The 19,728-nt window shown below is 44.3% G+C and overlaps 1 protein-coding gene across 2 annotated transcripts in view; it reads right to left on the bottom strand.

The window, feature by feature from the left end:
• The window catches only part of WDR7 (WD repeat domain 7), a 447,173-nt gene that overhangs the window by 404,394 nt on the left and 23,051 nt on the right, over positions 1-19,728 (bottom strand). For both annotated transcript variants that reach the window (XM_029059993.1, XM_029059994.1), the window contains exon 2: positions 5,037-5,208. In XM_029059993.1, the coding sequence (XP_028915826.1) occupies positions 5,037-5,195 (159 nt within the window). In that variant the 5' untranslated portion in view covers positions 5,196-5,208. The remainder of the gene's footprint in view (positions 1-5,036; positions 5,209-19,728) is intronic.

The following is a 19,728-nucleotide window of genomic DNA, read 5'->3' as shown; positions in this document are numbered from 1 at the left end:
AGTAAAAATTCCTTTGAAAATTGGAAAATATGATTACAGACTAAAAATGGATCTCCACAACAGGAATGAATTGGGGACCTGTATCCCTTAAACACTAGATATTCACCCCACTCTCAACCCTTGTAAACATAACTTTAAAATGCCATTTCCCCTATCTGTAATTTAATTGTCTCCCCATCAAGACTGCCAGCTCATTGTGGGCAGGGAACGTATCTGCAACAGTTTGTCCGTGATCTCTGTTGTATCGTACTTGCTAAGCGCTCAGTACAGTGTTCTCCACATAGTAAGCACTCAACAAATACCACCGATCCATCAGGAATCGTGCGTACCAACTCCACTGTACAATACCTTCCCAAGAGTTTGGCGCAGTGTTCTGCACTCGTTAATTCCTCAATAAATACCACAGACTGATGGAGAAGCAGCGTGGCTGAGTGGAAAGAGCCTGGGCTTGGGAGTCAGAGGTCATGGATTCGAATCCCGGCTCTGCCACTTAGCTGTGTGACTGTGGGCAAGTCACTTAACTTCTCTGCGCCTCAGTTCCCTCATCTGTAAAATGGGGATTAAGACTGTGAGCCTCCCGTGGGACAACCTCATTACCCTGTTATCTCCCCCAGTGCTTAGAACAGTGCTCTGTACATAGTAAGCGCTTAACAAATACCAACATTATTATTATCACCGGGGTCAGCTGACAACTAGAAACCGTGTTGACATTCACCATTTCAGTTCCTGACCACCTTGCTGACGTTTCCATAGAAACAAGAAAAAAGATGAGCAGAAAAACATTATGTAAGACAAGCTGTTGAAGAGTTAATATTTTAATGTTGCCTGTTTTCCCAGATGAGACATCTGTTTTCAAAAAGCAGAAACAAGGCTGAGCTGTGCCGGTCATGTGAGGAGAATAAATGTCACCGAGACACCCATCCAGTAGGAAGAGTCACGTAGGGGGGAAAAAATACCTCGGCAACATTCGCGCGGAGAGTTTTTACTCATATTAATGTCTGTCTCCCTCTCTAGACTGTGAGCATGTTACGGGCAGAGAACGAGGCTGCTGATTCTGTTATATTGTACTCTCCCAAGCGCTTAGTTCAGTGCTCTGCCCATAGGAAGGGCTCAATAAATGCAATCGATTGACTGATTTCAATGAGAAGCAACATGGACTAGTGAGAAGCACAGCCTGGCCTAATGGAAAAAGCATGGGCCTGGGAGTCCGAGGACCTGGGTTCGAATCGCAGTCACGCCAATTGCTTGCTGGGTGACCTCGGGCAAGTCTCCTTACTTCTCTGCGCCTCAGTTTCCTCAACTGTAAAATATGGATTCAATCCTGTGCTCTCCTACTTAAACTGCGAGTCTCATGTGGGACAGGGACTGTGTTCAACTGATAACCTTATCTACCCCAGTGCTAAGAACAGTGACCGACACTTGAGCATTTAACAAATATCATTAAAAAAAACAAAAACCCAAGAAGCGGAGAGCCGTACACCAAAACCACCCATCATATAGCCATTAAAAATGGAGTACCGTCCTCTCCCAAGCACTGAGAACAGTGCTCTGCACATAGTAAGTGCTCAAGAAGTACCACTGATTGATTGAATGGCCTTCTCTGAAAAGAAAAAAGGAAAACAGCCAGGAAACTGAAAGACTACAGTCCAGTGGGATTCGCTCTAGATGATACGCAAAGGATAGGTCTTACACATAACAGAATGGGCCGCCTGTAATACATTGACCTTTTCAAGCACTTTTCTGTAAAACGCTTTCATCATCAGCTCCGTCTCTAAATATCAGAGCCCTGAAATTGAAAATACACCCCAGCAGCTGAACATTCTGCTTTGGTTACTACATCGGGGAAAGATTCAGAGGCTCGCTCCGTCCTGGCAATAACGAAACAGCTCGGATCGTCCAAAAGGGGAAACTGGGCAGGAGGCAGTCAGCTGACTGGTACCCCCTTTTCTGCGGGATGCAAAGGAGGCCGACTGAATCACTCTGTGCGCCGGCTGGACCGCCGGTGTTCCTGCTTCCCCGAAATCCTGCGTCAATCAGGCGGATCCGAGGCCCGGTCTCAGACGAGAGTCACGGCTGCCTCCCCGGGAACCTTCCCTCCTACATCTTCTTGCACCTGACTTGTAAAGGCGAGACAGCAGTCTGCTCCCTACATTAACTAAGTGCTGAGTCTGTGGCCTCATTTGAGTCTCTGGATTCATAATTTCTTTTCTTTTAGCTTAATGAAGTGCCTTTTCCAGCCAACTGTAAAAACGAGAGACATTTTGTCCAAGGTCGCCTAAGTTTAATACCGCCTTGAGGTGGGAGGACGAAGCAAATAACTTCCAGCCCAGGATTTCGTGGGCCGCATTCATACTTAAATAACTAAAGGTAGAGTGCTAAACTCAGGTTATTTGAGAAATACTCCCCGGAGCCACAAAACTAAGGTCTGTAGTTTCCTATTTTTATTTCATTGCAAAGTGATTTACGACTAAAATAAAAATGGTAATTAGAAAGAGGATTTATGTTGGATCAATATTTAAGCATCACCCTCAAGCAACAGCTCCACATCCAAAGCCAGGATGCACCACCAACACCCCGAGGCCTACGCTTCCATGCCTGGAGCCGCCGAGTGAGATGGGGGTACCTGGGCATAAAAATAATAATATTAATGGCGTTTGCTAAGCGCATACTATGTGCCAACCACTGTTCTAAGCACTGGGGTGGATACAAGGTGATCAGGTTGTCCCGATGTCTTAATCCCCATTTTACGGATGAGGTAACTGAGGCGCAGAAGTTAAGTGGCTTGCCCAAGGTCTCAAAGAAGACAAGTGGCATAGCCGGGATTAGAACAGATGTCCTCTGACTCCCAAGCCGGTGCTCTTTCCACTAAGCCACGCTGGGCGTCTCTTCTACAGTCACAGCACGGAGATGTTTAACTAAACCACAGATATATAATGGCATACAAATCGACACCCTCGTCACCATCCGCTCCAGTCCACTCCCTCAGGCCCCTGTCCCTCCGACGATCTCGCATCACCAGCTCACCACCTTGGGCCTCCTGAGAGCGAGCTGTGGAGGGCTGCTGGCAGAAATCCAGAAACCAGGCTGACCTCATCCATCGCCAATTCATCCCCGCCCGCTTTACTTCTTCCCTCTCCTCCACCCGGCAGCGTTATTTCTCCATCCTGACTTCCATTCCCACTGACCACACCAGTTGTTTCACACATTTAACTCCATCAAATCCCCTGTCCCTCCGTGCCTCCACTGCCCTCCCTCCCCTCCCCCAGACCCCGCCTCGGCCAACACCCCCCCACATACACATACTCTCCCCTCTCCCCGGTTCCTTCCTGGAATTGACCCGGCCAAGTACTTTATTGATAAAATTTAAACCATCAGGCATGATCTCCCTAACGTTTCCCCTGGTCCTCTCCCGTCCCTCCTCTTGTCACTTCTTTGACTCATCTTTCCCAGAAATATCTGAAGAGGGATCTCCAGCCTTCTCTCAAAATCTATCCCTTCCACCAGTACCTCCAATCCCATCCCTTCACACCTTTTCAAACAAAACACTTCTCTCTCTCCTTCCCTCCCGACCCTCATCGTCAACCATTCACTTTCCATAGGCTTCTTCGCCACCGCTTTCCAACATGTTCACGTATCTCCTATCCTAAATCAATCTTCCCTTGACCAACAGCTCCCTCTCCCTAACATTCCTTTCCAAACTCCTCGCGTGAGCTGTCTACACCTGCCGTCACTTCCTCTCCTCGAACTCTTTCCTTGACCTACTCCAACCTGGCTTCCGCTCCCTTCACTACACAGAAACTGCCCTCCCGGAAGTCACTGGTGACCTCCTTCTTGGCAAATCCAAAAGCCTCTACTCACCCTAAATCTCTGCTCCATTACAAGCAGAAAATGGTAGTACAATGAGAGAGACGGACAGGGATAAACGTCGACATCCAAACAACCATATCATTATAATTAAGATAAATAGTGGGCCAAATAGTCTTACGCAGGATGAGGGAGACGGAGGGAGCGCATTGCGTGTGCGCGCACATGTGCGTGAGAGAGAGAGAAAAAAAGAGACAAAGAAAGAGGGGGACAAACAAGTGATATATCTGAGCTCCAGTAGTTCTGCTCAGGCCAAAGAAACCCCCCACCTCTGCAACAGGAGGGAATCTACCCTAGAGGTGTCCACTCCATGATAACTGCATGAACTGCAAACCCCTGGAAATCCCCACGCCCAGAGCACTTACTCCCAGAGCACGGAGCTGAGCGCGGCTAACCAGCCATCCTCTGCTGACCGCGAGGCATCTAACCGTGAGCCGTATTTGATTAGACCTGCCTCTGGGCAAGTCACCATTCTGAGAGCGAGTAGAAGCTGGGCAGGCGAGACTAAAAGATTTCATAAAGACAAAAAGAGTTGCTTCCAGCGCAGAATGAAAGGGCGCCGTATTCATGACAGAATTCAAGGGTGTGGAAAAAGAATAAGTAACTGCCTTAAGCGCTACTTCAGAAGATGTGGTAATCATTCATTCGATGGCATTTATTGAACACTTACTGTGTGCAGAGCACAGTACTAAGCGCTTGGGTGAGGACAATACACAGACACATTCCCTGCCCACAATGAACTTACAGTCTAGAGAGGGAGACAGACATCAATAGAAACAAATTACAGATATAACAATAATAATAATAATAATAATGTTGGTATTTGTTAAGCGCTTCCTAGGTGCCGAGCACTGTTCTAAGCGCTGGGGTAGACATAGGGGAATCAGGTTGTCCCACGTGGGGCTCACAGTCTTCATCCCCATTTTACAGATGAGGTCACTGAGGCCCAGAGAAGTTAAGTGAGATATGTACCTAAGTGCCTTGAGCCTAGGAAGGGGGATGTATAAAGGGAGCAAGTCAAGGTGACGCAAAAGGGAGTGGGAGAATAGGAAAGGAGGTCATAGTCAGGGAAGGCCTCTTGGAGCAGATGTGCCTGCAGATACCCTTTCCAACGTGGAGATGCATGTATTTCAAGTTTATAAAGATCCATAAAAAAGTGGCTTTGGACTTACTTCCAGATCTAATGAAAGGTCCCAGAGACATATCTGGCCATCGTGGCATCCTGTGACAATCGTGGACACATCATCCATTAAAAGGACCGCCGATATGCAGTGCGTCGGAGCTTTGCGACCCCAGAGGACGATTGGCAGAACAAGGCTGTTTCCTGCCATCTTGCTTTCACACCTGAAAAATTCACAAAGAGCCTAATGAATCACAGAGAAAAGGAGGGAATCCGTGAACGTCATATTTACAAGATTTTGAGAATTAAGCCCATCTGTACGACATAAGAGGCGATTCACGGTTTGGACGTCAAAATGTGCTCATTTTTTTTTTCATTTCCATTTAAGGTATTAACTTCCCAGAGTGTTAAATTTGGACTACATTTTAATGGCAAAAAGGGGTAAATTGGTTTCCCTCATCATATATTTTCAAGTTAATTATTTGTTTTGAGTTAGTACGTACCAAAGATAAAGTCTGCTCCCTAAGAACTCCTAAAATAAAGTGATAATTATATTTCACAATTTCTTTCCATCTCTCTATATATACCCAGTTTTATAACGCACACATTCACACAAACTGGTTCTTCTAAAACAGTGGCATGCTGTATCCACGCTGGCTCACAAATGTTGCCTAATTCTCTTACAAGGTTCCACCGGAGCATATAATGATTCCACACAGTGTGTGGCAGAACTGGCTGTACACAGAATATAAAATTATTCCCGACACTGAGTTATTTTCCCGTGAATCTCCCTTTTTATACAGTATCTGTTAGTGCTTACTATATGTCAGGCACTGTTCTAAGGGCCGGGATAGATTCAAGCTAATTAGTTCGGACACAGACCCTAACCCACATGGCATTCACAGTCGGGCTCAGTGGAAAGAGCCCGGGCTTCGGAGTCAGAGGTCACGGGTTCGACTGCCGGCTCGGCCACTTGTCAGCTGTGTGACTGCGGGCAAGTCACTTCACTTCTCTGTGCCTCGGTTACGTCATCTGTAAAACGGGGAGCCTCCCGTGGGACAACCTGATTACCCTGTATCTCCCCCAGCGCTTAGAACAGTGCTCTGCACATAGTAAGCGCTTAACAAATACCAACATTATTATTTGGAGGGAGGAGGATTTAATCCCCATTTTACAAACGAGGTAACTGAGGCGCAGAGTTTAGTGACTTGCCCAAGGTCACACGGCAGACTCATATCGTGGCCCGAGGCGTGGAACACGTGCTCCTGTCATCTAGAGTTCGGTTGCCTACTCAACTGGGAGGAAAAGGGCTCGGGGAGCCACCTCAAGCAACTAATCAGGGTACAGGTTTATTGGAAGGCTCGATAGCTCTCTGGAAAAATAGGTAAAAGGTTATCCAATGAGAGAGAGTGCAATGTGCTCAAGGAATAAAGACACCACTAAAAAAAAATCTAATAATAATAATGTAGGTATTTGTTAAGCGCTTACTATGTGCAGAGCACTGTTCTAAGCGCTGGGGGAGATACAGGGTCATCAGGTTGTCCCACGTGAGGGTCACAGTTAATCCCCATTTTACAGATGAGGGAACTGAGGCCCAGAGAAGTGAAGTGACTCGCCCACGGTCACACAGCTGACAAGTGGCAGAGCCGGGATTCGAACTCATGACCTCTGACTCCCAAGCCCAGGCTCTTTCCACTAAGCCATGTTGCTTCTCTAGTACAAAAGCCGTACTAATTAAATTCCATCCAGTAACTCAGCCTGAATAAAAGTACTTCAATTACATGAGGAAGCACGGTATAGTGGTAAGGACTGAGAAACGGGAGATCAGAACATTTAGGTTCTAGCTCCGGCTCTTCCACCGACTCTCTGTGGCCTTAACTGATCAGTGGAATTTACTGAGCACTTACTGTGAAACAGAGCACTGTACTAAGCGCTTGGGAGAGGACAATAGAACAGACACATTCTCTTCCCATAATGCGCTCACGGTCTAGAGGGACTTGACCTCAGTTTACCTAAATTCAAACGATATCTGCCTTTCCTCAGCGCACAGGATGTTGTGCGGCTAAAATGAGATACACTGAGAATACTCTGGAACAATAAAAGTGCTGTACGAATATAATGTTTTACTATAAATGATTGGTAATCACTATTCACATCATTCATTAAGTTCCCACCATGTGTCGAAGAGGGCAGTATGCAATGGCAATTAGGAATGCCACTTGTCAGCTGTGTGACTGTGGGCAAGTCGCTTCACTTCTCTGTGCCTCAGTTACCTCATCTGTAAAATGGGCATTCAGACTGTGAGCCTCACGTGGGACAACCTGATGACCCTGCATCTACCCCAGCGCTTAGAACAGCGCTCCGCACGTAGTAAGCGCCTAACAAATACCGACATTGTTGTTACTAACCACAGCAATACATTTCCAATCTCTAGATACCCGAGGCTTGGATTTTTACCATCATTTTTCCCTAACAAAGTCCTATTTCTAATTAAAAGCCCAAATCCAATTTGATCTGAGGAACTTCTACCAAAAAAGATACGGGTGTCGCAGTCCCCACTCTGAAGGGAAATCTACTACAGAACCAGACTTGCCCGATAACTTTAACACCTAACTAGACGATCGACCACCCGGCCTCGCCACCAGTCATCATTTCAGGAAAAGGACCAAACCAGTGATTCTAAAAAACGATCTGTGAAAAAAAGGAATTTCAATTACAACTCAGAACTAAAGCCTGGTAAGTGTGAGCTCTAAATTTGCTCCCTGTCTCCGGCCCCTCCAGGCGGACGATGCAGGAGAGAGGCGGCCCCACCTCCCCAGGCCACTGGACTCCTATCAGCCCGGGCTCTAGCCCAGGAAGGACTTCAACCCTGGCAGCCTGAGGTCTTCTCGATTTATCGAACCTCAGTCAGGCCATTTTGGGACCACTGGTCTGAGTCGTGAACTGTGTGCCTCAGTTACCTCGTCTGTATAATGGGGATTAAATCCTCCTTCCTCCAATTAAGACTGCGAATGCTATGTGGGAAAGGGACTGTGTCCAAACTATCTTCAATCTATCCCAGGCCATCAGGTTTCGGGATGTCAGAGCTTGACATCCTGCTGCTCCAGTCGTATTTATCATTATCCTTGGCATTTAGAGTTTTGTTTTGTCTATATGCTAATGTTGGTATTTGTTTAGCACTCACTATGTGCAGAGCACTGTTCTAAGCGCTGGGTAGATACAGGGTAATCAGGTTGTCCCACGTGAGGCTCACAGTCTTCATCCCCATTTTACAGATGAGAGAACTGAGGCACAGAGAAGTGAGATGACTTGCCCACAGTCACACAGCGGGCAAGTGGCGGAGCCGGCATTCGAACCCATGACCTCCGGCTCCCAAGCCCGGGTTCTTTCCACTGAGCCACGCTGCTTCTCGCGTCAGTCGCCAAACACATCTCACCCTTCATCCTTCGACTGCGGAGACCATATCTTTTTCATATCCTTGAACTTCTTTCCCAGCGTTAGGCGCAGCGCTTTGCACATAACAGGGACTTAATAAAGACTGTTCCTCCTATTCCACTTAGAGGTTTTATTGCTGATGATGGCAAAACTAAAGTCATCTCAAATTCAATCTAATTTGCAAAGATTAAAAGGATACATTTTCATCTATTTTATCAATATTCAGAAACCAGTAGGAGCAGAAAGTCATCGGTTTATCTCCTAAAATAAATTTCTCAAGTCTTCAAGCTTTATTTCTCTCACCCTTTCTGAGGAAACAATGCATTTATTCCTAAGCTATCTTTCCCGTCCTCCAGTGTGGGTCCTCAAATCATCATGACCCAAGTCGCTTTCCAAATGCTTTCTCATTACATTACTGGGTTAAATCTTGGCTGACATGCAAACCGATCTCTCTCAAATGCCATATATTTCAAAATCTCAGCCTGTAAATACCAGCCCGATTACACTTCCATTTGACTTCTTTAGTGGACCGCCCCCCCGCCCTCCCCATTCACATCACTCTGTAGGAATGTATAGTTAATTTTTAAAAAGAGCCACTGGAAAATGATCTATAAAAGTCCATCACGATTCTATGCTTTCAAGCCAGAACGTAGGTGGTTCTTAGGTTACTTGGTTAGCTGAAGCACATCTAGTAATTCCTTTCGAGCATTAATTTATAACTAAAGGACTAAAGGCTGGGGTGGACTAGCTCTGAAATTGTTACTGGGATATCTTGAAAGAAAGAGAGGAGGAAAGGGGAGCGTTTTGGGGGAGAAAGGGAAAAAAGGAAACTCTGGAAGCTAGTTGGGAGGGAGGCACGGCAGATGAAAGTAAAGGAGATTAGTGAGCTGTTCAGAGCCAGACACAGCTGAAGGGGACCAATGCAAAAACTCAAGAATTCCAGACGACCCTTTGCCGACCCCTTAATACACATTCGTTTTAAGAATTAACTGTTAAATATAACAAAAACAAAAAACAGGGCGCATTCACCTTTTGGAAACAACCGTTTATACTTCTGAACATTCCTTGAATCCATTTTTTTCTTTTGAAATCGAGAAGATGAAAATCACTCTCACATTAATTGGGGCGGATACTTTGGATACGTAAGGAGATAATCCTTGTAGGAATTGGAGGACCTTAAAAACTTGCTGATTGACCTATTAAAATGCTGGAGCTAAAATTGGCTCGCACTTCTGGAGGTCTGTACTAAGTGCTCAGGACAGTACTATAGTTAGAAGACTCGCCCCTTGCCTTCAAACGGCTTAGGAACTAGTGCAAGACGGACAAATGACTACTATACCATTTCCCCCGTCAAGAGGCGGAAGACCCAGAAAAACCAGACTGCCTGACGCAAAATCGGATGGAAAACCACCTAGACACTGTCCACCCAGCACTGACCATCCTGAATTTTCCCAGTAACCGAATGGGATCTTGCCAGATCCAAAATTAAGATCTCCCTTTGCAATGCATCTATCTGCCAACTCAGTCCTCTTTCCTCCCTTCCTGCTATAGGAGAACTTATTCTCTTCCTAAACCAGCACAACTAAATCTGCATTTTTTTGTCCCCAGCTGGGAAAATCGATTCCGAATAAGATGCTGAAACCTGGCTGTGAAGGAACCTCTCACAGGTCCCAAGGAAATTCCAAGAGATGCGGCATGGCCTAGTGGATGGAGCACAGGCCTGGGAGTCAGAAGGGCCACGGTTCTAATCCAGTCTCCACCACGCGAATGCTGCGTGACCTTGGATAAGTCACTTCATTTCTCTGTGTCTCAGTTACCTCCCTCACCTGTACTATGGGGATAAATACTGTGTGAGCCCCATGTGGAACACAGACTGTGTCCAACCTGATTAGCTTGTATCTACCACAGTGCTTAGTAAAATACCTAGCACATATTAAGCATTTGATTCTATTTACTTGCCATTGTTTTTACGAGATGTTCTTCCCCTTGACTCTATTTATTGCCAGTGTTCTTGTCTGTCCGTCTCCCCCAATTAGACCGTAAGCCCGTCAAATGGCAGGGACTGTCTCTATCTGTTGTGGACTTGTTCATTCCAAGCGCTTAGTACAGTGCTCTGCACATAGTAAGCGCTCAATAAATACTATTGAATGAATGAATAAGCATTTATACCATTAAAAAAAAGGAAAGAAAAGTTAACCTCCATGTCCTGCTACAAGTTACGGAGAATGAGCCAACTGGACTCTAACCAACTGTCTCTCAAGCTCTCGATGACGCCAAGTGGAGGCTTTTTAGAAGCCCAGGCCATGAGGCCGAAAAAAAAGTAGAATCAATCGCCAATAGCTGGACTCAATGTCTCAGCGTGGGGATCCCATCACTGGAATGGGTGGGAAGGTCGGGGGGCACTGAAAAGGAAATAAGTGGTATTTCGTTCCTCAAAAACAAAACAAAAACACCCTTTATTTTAAACTGCTGTACATGAGCTTTACAAAAGTATTCCATTTCATATAAAACACAGTTAGTCTTATCTTCTGCCCTTTGCATTTTCAGCCTTGAGGATAAACAGATGGATTTTTTTAAAAAATTGGTGGTGATTTAAAAGCTTGGAACCGAGAGGGAATGTCCTATCCAAAAATACCACGTACAGCCACTGTTCCCTACTAGGATTCATTCTGAGGTGACCCAACACACAATGCAGTAAAAAACACAGAGACCAATCAAACAAATAAACAACAACAGATTATTTTCAGCACTAATTTCTCAAATTGGAAAATTGTACATTTTAGAAGAGAGCAAAGTTTACCTATTGTGGTACTTGTCGTTTTATTTCCAGAGCTAAGGTCGACTTTTATTTACATCAATTAACTGCTATCTAAACTACAAATCTTCCCTTTGGCATGGAACATGTTTAAATCAATCAAGCACGAGGAATGAGACAGACCGAACTGAGAACAAAGCATGTTCTGTAAAAGAGATTATTTCTTCTCTCTCCAAAATTACGGTAAAACGTATCGTGTAGCCTTCCAATACTGCATAGGCTGTTGAAAGAAATCTGAGATATCACTGATAAGGCCACAATTTTCAAGATTTGGGTTTTCACAACAGAGTACCTTAAATTCCTTAAGCTTTACAGTACCACAAATGGCTTGAAATGATTGAACTAGCAGATATTTGAATGCTCCCCGTCATATTTTGTGTCCAAAAGGATACATTAACTTGTATTAACTACCTTCCCACTGAAGAGCTCAATTTCCTTTAAAAACCAACAGCAGGGCACACAACCAACGTTTTTCCTCGTCAAGAACAGAACACTGAATTTGAGCAACCAACTTGATTGTGGGCAGGGAATGTGCCTGTTTACTGTTCTATTGTACTCTCCCAAGCACTTAGTACAGTGCTCTGCACATAGTAAGCGCTCAATAAATATGACTGACTGAATGAATGAATGAATTAATTAATTAATTAATATGATCAGCACCTGGGACGGGGCATTTAGGATCCTCAACTAAAGAAAATGATCTGAGGGAGTTAGGGTAGGGCGAGAAGGAGAAGCGCAATCACGAGTGTGGAGAGTCTGTTCCCCCTCCCCTTCAAAACCCATGGGATTTTTGACATTTCTTCAACTTAAGGACTCAAAATTCTTCTTACTATAGAGGTATTATCAAGCGATACCCATTTATCCAGAACCTTTGAACCAAAGAACTTGGTTATCTAGGAATTTAATGAGCACACTCATCTATTGAGACAACAGTGACATGAGACCTGATTTTACAGTGGCCACAGTCCGACTGTCAGATATGGTCCTTCCATTTCCAGTCAAGGGAGAATTCTACCTTGGGCAGACCCGGATGATATTTCCATTCATACGTTCGTTCCATCACCTTTACTGAGTGTTTACCGTGTGCAGAGCTGCCTCCCCTCAACACGCGGAGCAGCATGGCCGATGGAAAGAGCACGGACCTGGGAGGCAGAGCACCTGGGTTCTACTCCCGGCTCCTCCACCTGTCATCTCTGTGACCCTGAGTCACTTCACTTCTTTGGGCCTCAGTTCTCTCAACTGTAAAATGGGGATTAAATACCTGCTCTTCTTCCTATTTAAACTGTGAACCCCAAGAGGCTCAGTTAATTAGATTAATCACAGTTAATCAGGCTGCATCCAAACTAATTAATCTGTACCTACCCCACTGCTTAGCACAGTAGTTGACACATAGATACCACACCAAAAAAAAAAACAACACCTAGAGCAGGTGTTTCCACACTTTCTTTTTCTTTGCATTAAAACATACAAAAGTCGCTTATGCTCTTCCAGCGCCAACTCATCACAATGTTAGTTCATTAAGGAGAGGAACCGAGTCCTCTAAGTCTGCTGGACTGTACTCTCCAAAGCGCTTAGTACAACGCTTTGCACATAGTAAGCACTCAATAAATAAAAATAATAATGATGGTATTTGTTATGCGCTTACTCTGTGCCAAGCACTGTTCTAAGCACTGGGGTAGATACAGAGTAATCTGGTTGTCCCACGTGGGGCTCACAGTTTTCCTCCTCATTTTACAGAGGAGGGAACTGAGACACAGAGAAGTTAACTGACTTGCCCAAAGTCACACAGCTAATAAGTGGTGGAGCCGGGATTAGAAACCATGACCTCTGACTCCCAAGCCCGTGCTCTTTCCACTAAGTCACTCTGCTTCTCTACCGTTACCGATACCATTGATTGATTAACAGCCATGCTAAATTACTTTTTTTTTTTTCCCAATGTGGCAAATAGACTACTCAGATACCACTGATTGACAATCAAATTCAATTATATGTGAAAATAAATCGTTAATGTCTTACTGCTGCCATTCTTTTCCAAAAGACAAATTTTAAATAATATTTCAAACAGTGCTATAATATTCAAAAATTGAAATTCCAAGAAAATCAAAATGTGCAATTCAATAAAAACCATTTATGAACATTTTTACTGTCAGATGTGATTGGGGAGATTTACAGTAGAAATGAACTCACATTTCTCTTTTGTCTCTTATGTTTCTCTATCTGACTGCAGATTAAGCTGCAGAGAGCTTTTAGGCATATTAACTTCAGATTTTAGTCACAGACTTTAGTTAAAATTATCTGAGAAAGTCTGCTAGGTTGTAATATAGGCTTAGTTAAATTTAAAATAAAAAGTCCTTCTTCAATCCGTTTGATTAACTTGAGCAAGCCAGAAGCTCTATTTGGGATAAAAGGTCGACAAGAGCGCACCTGCAGAAAAGATAAGGCAAGGTATAAAGCAGTATGGCTAGTGCACAGAGCATGGGACTGGGAGTCAGAAGGACGTGGGTTCTAATCCTGGCTCCACTACTTGTCTGCTGTGTGACCTCAGGCAAGTCATTTCATTTCTCTGTGCCTCAGTTACTTCTTCATCCATAAAATGGAGATTTAGACTGTGAGCCCCATGGGGGACATGGACTGTGTCCAAACTGATTAGCTTGTACAGTACTGGAACGCTGGCACAAAGTGCTTAACAAATACTAAAAGAAAATAAATAAAAAAAATAATCCGGCAACTCTTCCAGCAATCATCTCCAATTCCTCCACATCCAGCCTTCCTTTCTTTCAAACCCACCTCTTGTACGTCTCCCTGCCAAACTTTCCCATTTCATAATTCACTCTTTCATTCAATCGTATTTATTTTGAATGAATAAGCTTCACTAGGTCATACCCTTCCGCTTGTTCACAACTCAACACAAAACCCTATCTCTGCCAGGGTGGATCATGAAAAGGATTTCCTGCTTCCAAGACCAAATTCAAACAGTGATGCCCGACTCCCCTCAGCTTCACCATTTTAACAAACTGACATTCATAACTAGAAGATTCATGATCTAGATGGGATCAGTGCAACAAAACACAATGTCAGAAACTTCTGTGTAGAAACAACACTGCCCAATAAACGTTCAACAGAAAACAAACCAAAAGCCAAATCTATGCATTAGGCTTTCTAAAAACAGAATGCTGTAGATACTATGCCATTCTTCTTTCCCTGTCTAAAATTACTGGCTTTCAAAAATCCAGGTGGGCAATAACTTTATATTTTACTTTGTCTACTTCAGAGAAGTGATGGTTTTTGTTGGCTAGAAAGCCCCTGCAAAACGTTTTCTCACCGACTCTAATAAATGACAGAAATTGTTATGAAATTAAGAAGATAACCTTCCTCCTCTGATTCTGCTTTTCAGACTGGCTAATTTCCAAAACAGCAGAAATATATACTGTCTCGATATCTTTGCATCAATTATTAACGTATTAATGAACCTATACCGATTAGACTCTGAACCGACGTCACTGTGTGACTTATTCTGTCGGCAGTTACAATAAAGTATTTCTTCATATAAACTAGACCGTAAACTCACTGTGGGCAGGGAACAGAACGTGTCTACCAACTCTGTTATATTATACTCTCCTAAGCGCTTAGTAAAATTCACTGCACTCAGTAAACCCCCAATCAATAGTAAAACTTGAGGACCTGTGTGCAGAGCACTGGACGAAGGGCTGAGGAGAGGGAAAAGAGAGCAAAACAAGGAGCTTACATCCTAGTGGATGAAGCAGACACTAAAATAATTACAGATGAGAGAAAGGAATAGACTATAAAGATATATACATAAGTTCTATCTGGGGGTGTTGAAGACCCTTAAGTGGGGGTAGGAGAGGGTGAGGAGGGTGGGGAGCAGGGAAGGGAGATAAGAGATTTATCAAGGAAGGCCTTCTGGAGGGAATGTAATTTCAGAAGGGCTTTGAAAATAGGAAGAGAGTGATTAACTGATTTGAAGGGAGAGGAAGATCCAAGTAGGAGGGAAGGTGAAAGTACGAGGTGGGTGGCAGGGGAAAAGAGAACAAGACACAGTGAGCGAGTCGGTTTGAATGGGAGCTAAGGTGTCGTGTGGAAAAGGAAAGGCTAAGTTTGGACGCAGAGAGCAACTGAGTGCCTCAAAGCCAACCATCAGGAGCTTCTGCATAATATAGAGACGAATGGGCAGCCATCGACAATTTGAGAAGAGTGGGGGATACGTGTGTGCAGGAAGATGTTTTAAAAAAATTCAGTCAGGAGAGCGAAAAAAAAAAGACTGGAAAAGGGAGAGACTGGAGGCAGAGAAGTTGGGGCAAAAGACCAGCAGGAGTGAACTGGTCAAGAGCAGGAAACGTGCCTCCCAACTCTGTTATAATAATAATAATAATAATAAGGATGGTATTTATTAAGCTTTTACTATGTCCCAAGCACTGCTCTAAGCGTCGGGGTAGATACAAGGTAAGCAGGTGATTCCACACAGGGCTCACAGTCTGAATCCCCGTTTTGCAGGTGAGGTAACTGAGGCCCAGAGAAGTGAAGCGGTTTGCCCAAAGTCACACGGCAGCCAAGTGGCGGAGCCGGGATTGGAACCGTGTCCTCTGACTCCCAAGCCCGTGGCCCTTGCCATTAAGCCACGCTGCTAAATCACACTCCCCCAAGAGCTTAGTACAGTGCTCTGTAATAATAATAATGTTGGTATTTGTTAAGCGCTTACTATGTGCAGAGCAGTGTTCTAAGCGCTGGGGGAGATACAGGGTAATCAGGTTGTCCCTCATGAGGCTCACAGTTAAACCCCATTTTACAGATGAGGTAACTGAGGCACCAAGATACACAGTGAAAACTCAAATATGACTGACTGGTCGACCTGGGGGAAGCCCGGATGAGGATTATAATAATAATATTAGTAATAATAACAATAAGCACCTACTTCAGCCCAGCCTGCACAGTGCACTCCTCTAGTCTCAGTCTGTCGGAATAGAGGAGGGAGGGTATTCCCGGCCAGAGGTAGGACGTGGGCTAGGGGTCGGCGGCAAAACAGGTGAGATGGAGGCACGGTGAGAAGGTCTGTGGCATCAGAGGAGCGGAGTGCGTGGGCTGGGATGGAGAGGGGAAGCAGCGTGGCTCGGTGGCAAGAGCCCGGGCTTGGGAGTCAGAGGTCATGGGTTCGAATCCCGGCTCTGCCACTTGGCAGCTGGGTGACTGTGGGCCAGTCACTTCACTTCTCTCAGTTTCCTCATCTGTAAAATGGGGATGAAGACTGTGAGCCTCACGTGGGACAGCCTGATGACCCTGTATCTCCCCCAGCGCTTAGAACGGTGCTCTGCACATAGTAAGCGCTTGACAAATACCAACATTATTATCATTATTATTATTATCATTAGGAGAGAAGGGTGGTGAGGTAGGAGGGGGACAAGAGGATGGAGAGCTTTAAAGCCAATGGGGAGGAGTTTTTGTGCGACGCAGAGGTGGCCCGGTAACCCCTGGAGTTTTTTGAGGAGCGGGGTGACGGGTCCTGCACGTTTTGGGAGAAAAACGATCCGGGCGGCAGAGTGAGGTAGGGACTGGAGTCGGGAGAGACGGGAGGCTGGGAGCTAGCAAGGAGGCTGATGCAGTAACCTAGGGGTGATAGGAAGAGTGACTTTATTTCTGTGGCAGCAGTTTGGATGGAGAGGAGAGGGCAGAGTTTAGTGGGGTTGTGAAGGTGGGACTGGCAGGATTTAGTGATGGACTGAACACGGTCGAATGAGAGAGAGAGGAGTCAAGGACAGCCCAGTAGCACCAACCCCACACACACCCTCTGACTTACGTATATTAATCCTCGCCTCAGTACTTAAGGACACGGGTTTGTTTTTTAATTTGCATATACTTTTTATACGAATTTATTCCTATATTTTTCATCCTGTTTATCTGTATTCCTTCCTGCTCTCCTTGTTCATTCATTCATTCGATCGCATTTATCGAGCGCTGACTGCGTGCAGAGCACTGTACTCTTCTTCTTCAGGCTCCCACTATTTGTAAACAATTTCCCCCACCTCCACTACATCGTAAATTCCTCGTGGGGGGCAGGGATTATGTGTCTTGTTTCTTCCTAGTGTCTCCCACGTGCTGAGGACAGTGCTCTGTACCCCTTAGACGTATAAATACCAATTCCACTGTGTAGTACACAGATCTTTACTATTGCTATGCACAAAAATAATTTATCTGTATTAGTGTCTGTCTCCCCCTCTAGACCGGAAGCTCGCTGTGGGCAGGGAACGTGTCTACCCACTCTGTTATAGGGTTGAATTTGACTCTCCAAGCTCCTTAGTAGAGTGCTCTGCACACAGTAAGCGCTCAATAAATACCACTGATGATGGTGATGATAAGCGCACAGCTGATTCTTCCAACATCACCTGGCATTCTACCCGGACAGGTGCGTGCTGCTGGAAGAACATTCCCCAACCCCACAACGGCATTTTGTTCAAAGCACATACAGGGCACAAACATCACTGTTGGACTGACTAAATGGAAAATAATATTCTCCTACCAATGCAAAGCAACTGAAAAATAAGCACCAGAAAAGGACAAATGTAATGGATGTCTAGACATCATATTTTTAATCATTTTTTCATTAACTTTAAAAAAAAAATCTAGTTTTTCTTACATCTTACTAGACTACTTTCAATAAAGAGTTCAATTTAATGAGAAAGGTTAATAGTAGAATAGGGGAACTAGAACAGTATTGATCAGCATCCAACATTAAAATGAATTTCTTGGCAAATATGCTTAGAAACATATTGTAAATGGATATGCACCACCAGCTCGCTTGTTCCATAGCCCACTGTCCAGCATAATACATGAAAATTCATTTTTTAAATGTCACTTTAGAAGCATGAGATCCTGTGTGGGTGTTACAACAGACTTTGTGCTGTTCATTTTTTTTTAAACTAAGTCATCTAATTTTTAAAATGATGCATATTTAGGACATTTCTCTTAATTCTACGGAAACACAAGCATCTTCTTTCCACGGAAAAGTAGAGGTAGTTTTTACCTTTAGTAGAGATAAAGTGACTTCACTGAAAATATTTTGCAAGTGACTTTTAGAGGGAAAAAGGAAATCTAACCCTACTGTTTCATAAATTCACCTGAAAGGGGGATTTGATTACAGGAATTTAAAGAAAAACGACAAAAACAACACATCTTCTACAGAGTGTTCTTCCCACACCACCTGATTTATTTGATCTTTTCAACATGACTTTTTTGAGCTATCATTGTAAATTTCTTCATTTTTATGGAATAGCAAACTCGCGTTAGTGGAAGAATGAATTAGGCAGCTCCTATATCCCTATGGACTCCTAGATCCTTCCCTGGGTTAGTTAATATCAGAAAGGAATCAATATTTCTTTTTCCTTTCAGTGACTGCAAACGAACCTATTAACCAAGGCAAAAATAAAATTAGAGCAAATAAGCCAAAGCAACCTATAAAAGCGGTTTGGGTTTTAATGATTTTAAGCAATTTTAGAGAGCTATTAAGGTTTTAATACATCCAGTCCTCCTAAAATACGGGGGTTGCGTCGGCACAAGAAAATCGCATTATGAAACGCTCACTTGCGGTGCCTGGCATCACATGCTTACACGCACTATAGCATCCGATATCCAAAAGCTCCCTAATTCCTTCACACCATAGCTAAAAACACATTCCGGCAGAACTGGTCGTAGCCTTGATTTGTAAATCTATTATTGGTAGGTTTCCCTCAAATTAAGAGAGTAATCCAGCTCCCATCCAATTTTTACATCAGTCGGAAGTTACAGCTGTGCCTGTGTGGGTCAAATTGGGAAAAAAAAAAAAATGCCCTACCTACTCAAGACTCTTGTTAAACTGGTCCCATGACATTCAGTTAAAGTTCAGCAGAAAAAGTCACGATAAGAACTCGTCGACCATCATACCATCTTCGACAGTATTCAATAAACACCTACTACGTGCAGAGCACTGTTCCCTCGGTTCTCCTACAATATAATCTCCATGTTGACGGAACCGTGTGCCTTACCAGGGCCAGAATCACAATGTGCTCTACCCAGCTCGATGCACATTATCCGAACACCCCGCTACTCTCCTAGCGCTCCATCCCAAACTCGCACGGAAAACACACAATATGGAAGACCTGCCCATGTTGGGCACCCGGTAGACAGAGAGGTTGCAATAAAAAAAAGATGTCTCTGAGGATTCTCACGCATGAATTGGCTGATGGGAGAATTTCATTTATTCTTCCGTTGTACTCTCTCAAGTGCTTAGTACAGTGCTTTGCACTCAGCAAGCGCTCAATAAATACGCTGAATGAATTTCTCACATTTGGTCAAAATTCTGCATGGTAGATCTCAAAATTGTTAGACTGCGCTGGCCCAAACAAATCATTTTTGTCAGGAAATTCCAGCTTCCAATTGCCGCTTATTAATAGGGGACTCTACCCAATCATCAAATGCCATCTGAAGGCCCAGACTACACTGTCTGCCT

This window comes from Ornithorhynchus anatinus, chromosome 3 (genome assembly GCF_004115215.2).
Source record: "Ornithorhynchus anatinus isolate Pmale09 chromosome 3, mOrnAna1.pri.v4, whole genome shotgun sequence".
NCBI classification, from domain to species: domain Eukaryota; kingdom Metazoa; phylum Chordata; class Mammalia; order Monotremata; family Ornithorhynchidae; genus Ornithorhynchus; species Ornithorhynchus anatinus.
This window is presented reverse-complemented; position numbering and strand designations above follow the sequence as displayed.